An 11,350-nucleotide genomic window follows, 5' to 3' on the forward strand; every position below is an offset into this window, starting at 1 on the left:
TTTGGGCCGGTCAATACCCGCATGAATAAACATATACACATCCATTTGACATTCTTCACGAGCAATTTAGACAAGAGAGGTCACTTTAGCGACGTCAAGTTTCAATTAACTCATTCAAAATGTCAAACTTGACTTGAACATATATTTATTATATCCAAATAAAACAATATTTAAAAAAAATATTGTTCACTAATATAAACTTTATTTCATTAGTATTTGATAATTATTGTTTTATAAAAAAAATGATAAATTATCAAAAATAAAATAAAATAACACGCATAAAAAAAAAAATTTCAACTTTTCCAACGGAACTCGACGATCAAGCAAGAAAGAATGAAAACCATATAGAGCAGAACTCTCACACATGTGTGCATACCAAAACAAACATTATAGTTATTAAACTTTCTGTGTACGTGTGCATTCATGGACAGTTCCAAGCGGTTATGGAATTCAACCATTTCACGAGTTTCATGGCAAAAGTAAATTCATCTTGATACAGATACAATGAAACAATAAGCCATGGCAATGAAACAATATTGAACAGAATTTCATGGCGTTATTCACGATTCATTAATTGTTTCAATCATCCAAAACAATCAACAATTATAGAAAATCTTTATAGTAAACCATCAATGGCATATCAACAAAAAAAAAAATTATAAATTACCAAACCTAAGATTTCAATCATGTCAAAATTCCCAAATTGAATCCTAAAACAAAGACAATAACCGAATTTCATTATGAATTAAACATGGTAGGCTCTGATATCAATTGTTGAAAAAACCCTTTATTTTGCTCAACAATCCATGCCAATTACAAGATGAATAACCAAAGGCGGAAGCGTACCTGTGAGAATTGCCATTGATGAAATCCTGGGATGATGATGATAGAGCCAATGGGTTGGGTGATCTTCCTCAGCAAAACACCCTGAAGATATTGCTCTCTTGATGGGGATAGAGAGAACCAGAGAGTTTTCTCCTCTTTGGTTTGTGAAACTGAATAGTCTTGTTGTGTTTGCCTTGGGGACCACTACCCCTATATATAACTATTATTAGTTATATCCCAAATTGCAGTATTTCTAATTCAGCCCCTCATTAAATTAGAAACTGTCTGGTATCTACACTATTAATTTTCATAACTATTATGCTCTTTAGCCATAAACTATTATATATTATTTGACCCCTAGTTTATTGGCTAATTATATAATGACCCTAACACACTTTATTAATTAATTACATATGTGACCCATAAATCTTACACACGTATCACATACGTGAATTGAATTCACGTATACATACGTAAACTGAGTTTACGTATATGATGAAAATTTGTAAAATCTCAGTCATACGTGAACTGTGTTCACGTACGTGAACTCCATCACCTACGTGAACTGAGTTCGCGTACGTGAACTCCATCAGCCTACGTTAACTGAGTTCACGTCCACCTACGTGATCTGAGTTCACGTACGTGAACTCCATCAGCCTACGTGATCTGAGTTCACATACTTGATTTCACTTCACGTATCTGAACATTCAAAACCCAGAAAACACCATCAAACCCAGAACCATTGATGAACATTCAAAACCCATTCATGAAAATTCAAAACCCAGAGAGTTAAACCCAGAAAACAAAAACGAAAACATCATTGCTTACTTGATTGAAGAGATGCTTTAAGTGATTGAAGATGGTGTTGAAGATGATTGAAGATTGATTAATTACTTGATTCAAGAATGTGGATGATTGAAGATGAAGGATGAAGGTATTAGGTTAATGAAGATGAATATGAAGGTATTAGGTTATAGAAGATGAAGAAGATGAAGTTAGAAGATGAAGGTATTAAGTGAATATAGAGTAAAGGGTAGTTTGGGTATTTTTTATTTTAAAAAAATTGAGAGGTGTGAGAAGTAATTTGAGGGGTGTGGGAAGCAAAATTGTTTTTTTTTTCTTTGTAGGTTTGCTTCACGTGTGATAATTTTATATTTGTTTAAAATTGAATTCACTCATGAGTTTGCTCATTCAACTAGATTCAACTCACTTGTTAAATATTTCTATCTTTATTTATAAAATAAATCATAAAATCATTTATAAAAATAATTATGAATTAGTTATTGGAAGAACCAAATGATTTTAAGTTGTAATAAGTTTTACTTAAGAATTTAAGTTTAAATTTTGATTTAATTTTTTTTAAGTAATCTTTATTTATTTTTTGCCAAATTTTAAATTATTATTCTTTATTCTATTAAGAATTGGAGAATTAAAAACAATATTTATATAAATATTATTTAATATTTTGAATATATATATTTAATTTATTTGACTTAAAAAAAATACTTAATCTATTTATTTTTAATAATGAATTTTATATATAATTTTTAAATATTTAATTATAATATTTAATTACAATAGCAAACACAACTATATGCAGCGAATGAAAAAACAGAAGCATACCAAAAATGATGTTTTAAAAACAATGTTCATATCAATTTCATTTTATTCTTCTCTCTCAAATATGAGTTTTATGAACAATATTCATATCAATTTTGTCATTATATAAGTTAATTAATTTTCTTCAAATTGAATCGTCTCTTACCCCTGTAATTTATGACCCAAAAAAATATACTTAAAAGAAGTCTTATTAGGTTTTGTCTCCAATTCTCTTTGGTTATGAGCTTTATATTACACTCAAAAGTCTTTAAACCCAATAACCAATTAAGTAAATATTATGTGCATTTGTCTAAAACTTATTCTATTTTTGTTATACAGTCTAGTCTGATCTAAATATTCCATATTTATTATTTTATTCTAATTACCTTAATAATTTTACAGTAAATATTATATTTTGATAAAAAAAAATACATAATATCTAATTATGTATCCTAAATTTTAAATTTATAGATATTATGTATTTATTACTAATTAATAAATTATAATTTAATTTGTATACTATGTTACAAGGTATATCATTTGCTTAAATGTCACATTTTACAAAAAATAAATTTACGATTAGATTTATTTTTTTTTTTATGAATAATTAAATTAAATTTACTTTATATTGTTTTCTATGAATAGATTGTAAAAGAAGAAGGTTAAAGAAGAAGGTGTAACAAATATAAATAATGCTAATTTTTTTCTAGAAAGAGAGAACTCAAAGTTAGCAACAAAAATCTTCAACTTGATTTATTTCTTTAATGGTTCACGGAATAGAGGAATCTACAAAGACCCTGATCTGAAATAAAGTATAATTAAGGATTGGTAACAATACACCCATTTAAAATAAGATTTACGATAATTAAAGAATTTGATTCAATCTCAACTTTAACAAATTTTTTACCGACGATAAATTAAGTATCATAAAGAATCATCCAAATTATTGACGATATGTTAAAATAGAATTATATCATATTATATTTTTAATTTGTATATCATATACAACAGTCTTTATTAATATATCATTGATAAAAATTTAATTATGTATCATACAACACTTTTTATATGTTAAAAGTACTATATGACAGCAACTAATATGTTATAAGTTTAATTGCTATTTTGAAAAAAGTCTAGATTTTAGTTTCTTAATTTTTAATTATGCAATTTTGGTCTATTAACTTTTTCAATTTATGAAATTGAACATCACCGTCGTTGATGCGATAATTTTTATTATAAGCTAACACTTATTAATTTATTACATTGATGTCAGATCAGATTAAATTTAAATATATAAATAATAAAAAAAAAATATTCATATTAACTTAAAATGATAAACTAATCAGAATTTAGACAATAATATTTAAAATAGAAGTTGTAACACAATTAACCTAATCCTATACTAATAATAAAACGGAACAAGGACTGTAGGATGGTGGTTGGTCCTTCTTTTCTAACAACTAAAGTGGTGTTGTGTATATGTATGGAGGAGAGGGAAGTCATATGTATTTCACTCTTTTGTCTCTTTTCAAGTGTGGTAATTTGTTAGCTATATGCCCCAAACTTGGGTCACTTACAAATTTGACTTGAGATTTTCTAATTCTACTTTTAAATTCTCTATGTTTCACTACTTAAAAATTCAAAGTAATAATAATACTCACTAAAACTTTTTAAACATGATAATTCACATTTAACTATGATTATTATATTTAATTAAATACAATAATATAAATTATTATTCTACTGAATTCAATTGAAAATAATAAAATATAATAATTTAGTTATAGAAAATTGGGGTGTTACATTGATCTCAAATTTAATTTTTGGGATGGGAAGGTGGCTGATAAATGAAGCATGCATTTGCATTTGAACGATAGAAGAAGTGGTGAATGATGTAAACATAAGATGAATGACAAATATATAGACGGTAACTCATGCAGACATCGCTAGCTAACTTATTGTTAAGCAATGTACATATATAGTTCATGTTACCAATAAATTATTTCATGTATCACTATATATATCTTTGTCTTCCATTACTAATTAATGTGATTTTGTGTCAAAGGAATCAATACCAATAATATATAATTAGCTATTACATAGTTTGAATGGGAAAGAAGATATTGTTCATTCTCATGGTGCTGGCAATTACAGCTTACGGTACTAATAATGATAGCTTGTTCTCAAAACACAAGATTTTAGAAGTTGAGAGAAAATTACAATATCTTAGAAAACACTCATTAAAAACCATTCAGGTAAAAAAAGTTCTTTGGTTTTTCTTCATTCCATAATTTCCATTATATTAGGCCATCAAGGGTAACACTCTAATCTCCATGTTATTACCTAATTAATTAGTCTTGTAATATCTAGTAATAGTCAATCATAAATATGAAAGTTAGAAATACTAGGTGCATGTTTTAGTTAATAGTGAATTTGGTAGAATTACAATGAAGCATTGTAATTTTAATAAAAAGTATACTTTGTAGCTTCAACGAAATCTAAAGATGCACTAGATAATAATATAATTAAAGGTACACTTTCGAGCTTCGAAGAAATCTAATCATGAATAATATCATACATTGTTTAAATTGAGTGAATTTTGGTATTGTTAAGATTTTCTAAATTGTCACACAAGGTGCAAAGTTTAATTAACTTTAATGCTTAATTATATATATTTTTTCTTCATGTTATTAGAGTGATGATGGAGATATCATCGATTGCATCGACATTAAAAAGCAACCTGCATTTGATCATCCTGCATTGAAAGATCACAAAATTCAGGTGAATGCTCTTCAAGATTGATTCTTATTTTGTTTACAATACTTTCTTGGGTTAATTATAGATGCTACAATAGAACTAATTGCTTGTTTGGACTTATGATTAAAGTGATTCTAAAAGTGGAAATTTAATTTTAACATATTTAAATGTTCTTGAATAGTTGTTTTTTTACCACTAAAATTGATTCTAATTAGATTTTTAATTATAAACTTATTGTTTAATGAACTTTTAATCAAAATCAATTTATTCGAAATTAATTTTTGTCACCGCAAAACTAAACAAAGATTAAATAAAATATGTAATCAGATGGTTCCCAGTTACAATTCAGCTAAGGAGGAGGTGAAGCAAAGGAATGATGAATCATATGTGACAGTGACTTCTTCTCAAATATGGCGAAAAAGTGGAAGTTGTCCAGAAGGAACGATACCGATTAGAAGAATAGGAAAGAGAGAGTTGCTCAAGGCTCATTCAATTGATGAATATGGAAGGAAGAAACCAAGCTTCTCAAACAGACAAGTGCTGAATCAGAACATTGATTCCTTTGTACAGCTAAGAAACCACTCTGTAAGTTAGTTTCTGCAGTATGCATGCTATAGAAAAAAAAACATGTTAGTTACATAAACAAAAGTTAACTATTATTCATAATATATATCATTTATTTAATGTAGATAAATTTGACTTACGTTTTACATGAAATATAAAAATTAATTGCATTTAACTGAATTTCTTTAATACGAAAGTAGTTTGATGGAGTAGTATGAAAGGATATAATTACTGTGTTTTCTTTGTGTAATTGAAGAATGTTTTATTATTTCACTATTTCCACTATCATCAACTAGAACTCGTGTATGATAATAGGTACAAAGTCTTGGTATGCTGCTTCTCTAATGAAAACTTTGGCTGTCTTATTTGTATACATTATTATATAGACAAGTCTTTGGCTGTTGTATAGAAATAAATATATGTTTAACAAAGTTTTCTGACATGGAAAAAAGTAAGTTCTGACTTTAGTAAATTGAATTCAAATTTTATATTTAGAATGAGCCGTTTGATCTTTATCTAATAATAATATCGATCTCGTGACTGCGGTAGCTTGTGTTTTAGTGACCACAACAAATCGAAATTTTAAAAAAGAAAAAATTGTTATTAGCTTGCTTTATCAACTTTTTTAGCATTATATAGCCAATTAAGCATATTTGCTTTTACTTGAAGCAACAAACAATTGTGCTTTGCTGATTTGATATCTATGTGAACCAGAAGGCGATATTGTTCGCAGATGGATACCGCTACTTGGGAGGTAAAGGAGACATTAAAGTTTGCAGTCCTAATGTTGAAAAGGATGATGAATACAGCACTTCACAGGTTTCTCTCTTAAATGGAGCTTACAATGACTTTGAGTGTGTTGAATCTGGATGGGCGGTAAGAACATGCTTATGTTACTTTATCATAAAGTTTTTTTCGTCATTTTTGTAAGAAAAGTGTTTTTCAAATTATTACTCCCTCTTGTCCTTTCTAAAACAGTCAGTTGGGTCAACAAAAAATTGAAGTGTCAGATACATTTCGATGACCTAACTGTCTCTTAAGAAAAGAGAAGAGGTAGTATTACCTTATCATATTTAGAGTCAGATATCTTGCTTGAACCTGAAGTTATAAATTGTCCCTTGCCTTGTGCTTATTAATGTGGCTTAAAACTTTTCAGCTGTTAAATGTTTCATTATCTTTGTGTTAAATAAACTTGCTACAGGTCAATCCTAGTGTATATGGAGATAGGAAGACACGGTTATTCGTATATTGGACTGTAAGTATATGGAACTGCATCAGTTTTACACAATTAATCTGCATGTAGACTTACCCTTTATTTGGAAGAGAAATGATATTTTGAAACACAAATTTCACATCAAATTTTGACATTAATTAGGATGGTTCATGCAGTTCAAAGATATGCTTAATTATGTTCAATGAATGACTAATGAATTTAGCAAGATGTCACAACTCATTAACCCACAACTAAACATAGTTAACCACAGATTTGAACATCATTAACCATAATTTGAGACTAAAATTTATGTTTTAGAAGCAAAAACTTCAAATCATATTCTATAAACAATCAATTTCATTAATTTGTTCTACTTTTGGGTATTTAATGATGGAACACCAATCTCTACAGGCTGATGGTTCAAAGAAAACAGGTTGCTTTGATCTGACTTGTCCTGGTTTTATTCAGACAAACAACGAAATTGCCTTGGGTGCTGCAATTTATCCAATATCAATTCCTGGCGGTCTTCCATATAAAATAACTATTTACATCTATAAGGTAACAAACATTTATATGAAGTATTGAAGTAATATATAATATAACCATTATATGAAGATTTCCAAATTTTTTTCATTTAATAATCATTATTTTCCTTTGCTTTAGGACCCAATTACTAACAATTGGTGGGTGCAATATGGTGAGAAGACCAACATAGGTTATTGGCCACCTGAACTATTCAGAGCAATATGCTACAATGCTGAATCAGTTGAATGGGGTGGTGAAGTTTACAGCACAACCGTTGGAAATACTCCTCATACCAAAACACAAATGGGTAATGGACAATTTTCTTCTGGTGATTCATCTTCCATATTGAGGATGAGAATTCATGACAATTCTGAGGCCTTGAAGATTCCGGAATGGGTTGATTATTACTCAGATGAATATAACTGCTATGATGTTCGATATAATGCAGATTATGTTGAAGATCCCGAGTTCTATTATGGAGGACCCGGTAGAAACCCTATGTGCCCTTAATCACATTTAGAAAATTATGAACTACATTCAGCAAAAAGACTATACTGCTACCACTATTTATTTGCATTCTTTAGGTTTGCGCAAATCAATTTAACTTGTCAAGGTAAAAGACACGTAGAGAAAATTTTCGATAGTCAATTTAATGGTGAAAGCCACAGAAAATTTTCGATATTCAAATACATTAATATTACATTTGACCAATTTTGATTATTCCATAGAATTATAACATCTACATACTTACAGACCAATGTGCTGTAATTATAACAGCACCAAAAGTAAAATAAAATAACCCAACAAAAAGTAGTACAGTAACTTGATCCAATTTCTAAACTCTAAAGGTTACACATCCATAAACAGCATTAGACTAGATCATATTGTTTTCTCTCTTCTTGGATCGACTGAAAAATTCTAGCAGCTGATACCGATGCAGATCGTGGGTTATGTGGCACAACTCTAATTACCTGCGGTTTTTGTTTGGTTTCAAGAGATTGGAAGACTTCCTCTGATACTGACGGAGCCGTAAAAGAAGGAGAAAGTGCATCTCTTCCTTCAGCAGATTTCTCTATTCTTATTTCCTTCTCATTAGGTCTACTTGTTGGAATCCCTTGTAACTCTCTTTCAATAGATGGCTGAAATTTTGTGATGTGTAATGTGGCTCCATTTTTCTGATTTGTCAAATTGCATGAGCTTTGATTATGAGTGTTAAAACTGGCTCCAACTAAAGATGAATTACCATTTGAGTCATGAGAAACTTGTGCAGCAAACCGGTTCGCCTGTTCAACAACTGAGCCTGATGCTGATTGATTCATTGCTGGGACGCAGTGAGGAGGGAAGTGGGCGTAACTGCCTGGAGGAATGAAGGGTGAGACAGCAACTGCTTGATGAAAATCTGGAATTCCATAGGCAGGATTCATGAACGCACCGTTAGGAGGACCCGGTCCAAATGGCCCACATCCTCCGTACATTGGTCCTGTAAATCCAGGACCGGGATATGGCTTGTAGACAAGCCCCTCAGAAGGAGACATAACAGGAATTAACCACTGATATCCAGGTGAGTGATTGAAACTCCGGGAAACGACATTTTCCTGGTGTGGATTTCCATAAAAAGGAGTGTAATTGGAAAGATGACTGCCATATTTTTGGGATGAAAAGGATGTTTTCCCTACTCCATTTTCAGCAGAATGTTCCAATTTATGGTTTAGCTTTTCAGAATGGTCTTGCTGTTTATGATTTTGTGTCGGAGGTTCAACAATAACTTCCAATGAGATACTTTTAGGAGTAGATGCCTGCAGAGGAAATTTTCCCAAAATAGCAGCATCTTCGAACAAAAGATCTGATGATCCAGCAATCAACTGTTGGACCTGTTGAAATTAAATGAATTATTTGGTATGAACACACTTGAAGGGTGAACCTAATTACAAAAAAGCTAGCATGCTTCCTAGGGCTGTGCAAAAAATCCGGTTATGAGGCCCAAATCCAAAACCGGATCCAAATCCATTTTAAATATCCGGTTAAAATCATATGGTTATAATCCGGTTTATTTAAAATCGGTTGGATAACCACTTATGTTTTATATTTGGATTTGGTTTTTAACCGGTTTTTATCCACTACCAATATTTTGTTAATTTTGAGATTTTATGTCTTGAAAAAAATTTGAAATTTTTTTTTTCGAAAAAATACCGGAAAAAATAAATAAAAAGAACTTTTTTTTTTCTCAAAAAAATTTAAAATCAAATTTTTTCTCGAAAAATTTGGTGAGAATTTTTTTAAAAAAATTTATCAAAAAAATCGATTTTTTTAAATAACCGATTTTTAAACTATGAATAAATATTTTTTAAAAAAATAATCAAATTTTAATCGATTTTGAAAAAAAATCGATTTTAAAATTAAAGTTTTCAAAACTGGTTGCTTAATTATAAACCGGTTATTTAACCATAACCAATTTTACAATTGGTTTTATAACCGGTTTTAAACCAAATAATGGATTTGGTTATAAATCTAAATCCATATATTGGTTTTAAAATGGATATGGTTTGGTTTTTTAAAAAAACCAACCATGAACAGCCCTAATGCTTCCCATCTTGGACCAATACAAGCCAATATAAGAGATCATTTTACCTTTATCAGTCTGTGCAATTCAAACACTTGGACCGCAAACACTCTTTGTTGACTGTGGAGACGAAAATGAGTTAAATCAAGAAAATTGCACAATACTCATTGAATATGGGATTTGATACACATAAAGTGAAATGATGCATTTGGAACTAGATAGATATGATCGTGTTGAACAGTTGAAAGGACAAACATTTAAATCAGTAACTAACAAAATCAAATATGCTCCTCACCTCATGTAACCAGTCAATCAAGCCAAATATCTACTGTTCTAAAACAACAGGATATCATATTTTCTCAGAAATCTAAACACAATTCTTCCAGGAGGATTGTAATGTATTAACTAAACACAAATCGTTTAACATGGCAGTTTTATATAATTAACACCTATTCCGCTCATGGATTACTACAGTTTTCTTGAAAACCACATTTGAACCCTTAGAAGAAACGTATATATTCAGGTCATATGCCTAGAATAGTTAACAATGCATAAAAAGGAATTACTGCAGCTTTATATTTAGCAATATGAGAAAAGAAAAATACCTGCAGTATGTGGCAATAGGCAAAAATATGACATATTCTCGAACCGGACCTCATATCCAAATCAAAATGCATACGAAGTTATGAAAAGGGGAAGGAAGCCTCATTATTACATCAATAATCAAAACTTCACCAAATCAAACAAGGATTTTTTTAATTCTAAATTTCTGTGCATATGCCAAAGAAAACAAACAAATTATTGCTTTTCCATCACATAAGCATAAACTTATAGAATTCAATTCACAAAACTGAAGTTACTAAAAACCAATAAGTCTGATAGATATAAGAGAATCAACTAATCATACATTAGTAAAGGTTCAGAAGGAAATAATTCAAGTTCGACATCATCACAGATGCAGATGCTACAGAAGTTCAGCGATACTTACGTGGTAATTTTCCGTCTTGCTTTCCAAAAATGTTTTTGACCTAGTATCTGTACGATACCGTCAGGAGAAAGTTCCATGCTTGACAAACTTTCTAGAGTTGAGGTCTTGGAAAGATCGTCACTTCCTTCTGAGTTTCCTTTCTGCATCGGGCTGTCAATGTTGGTATCATGATATTCAGTATCATTGGTAGCTTCAAGTACACTGGTTTGGTCCACTGTCGAATGAGAGCAGCTTCTTAACACAAGACTGTTTCTATTATCAATATCCATCGCAGAGTCAATGAGACCATCACCATGTTCGCTGTCATTAGATTCCTGCT

The 11,350-nt window shown here is 30.0% G+C and overlaps 2 protein-coding genes across 2 annotated transcripts; one reads left to right on the top strand and one right to left on the bottom strand.

Moving 5' to 3' along the window:
• Positions 1-4,493: 4,493 nt before the first annotated feature.
• LOC101489305 (protein neprosin-like) lies at positions 4,494-8,653 on the top strand. The gene is made up of 7 exons (XM_073367600.1): positions 4,494-4,679; positions 5,119-5,205; positions 5,509-5,766; positions 6,460-6,621; positions 6,947-7,000; positions 7,370-7,516; positions 7,622-8,653. Exons 1-7 carry the CDS (start codon positions 4,533-4,535, stop codon positions 7,991-7,993), a joined length of 1,227 nt encoding a protein of 408 aa, XP_073223701.1. The 5' UTR covers positions 4,494-4,532; the 3' UTR covers positions 7,994-8,653.
• CAELF3B (protein EARLY FLOWERING 3b) lies at positions 8,109-11,344 on the bottom strand. Its single transcript, XM_004498869.4, has 3 exons — positions 11,032-11,344; positions 10,112-10,163; positions 8,109-9,354 (listed from the first exon to the last, which is right to left on the bottom strand). Exons 1-3 carry the CDS (start codon positions 11,298-11,300, stop codon positions 8,353-8,355), a joined length of 1,323 nt encoding a protein of 440 aa, XP_004498926.2. The 5' UTR covers positions 11,301-11,344; the 3' UTR covers positions 8,109-8,352.
• Positions 11,345-11,350: the final 6 nt, after the last annotated feature.

The sequence above is a fragment of the Cicer arietinum genome, chromosome 4, assembly GCF_000331145.2.
Source record: "Cicer arietinum cultivar CDC Frontier isolate Library 1 chromosome 4, Cicar.CDCFrontier_v2.0, whole genome shotgun sequence".
NCBI lineage: Eukaryota > Viridiplantae > Streptophyta > Magnoliopsida > Fabales > Fabaceae > Cicer > Cicer arietinum.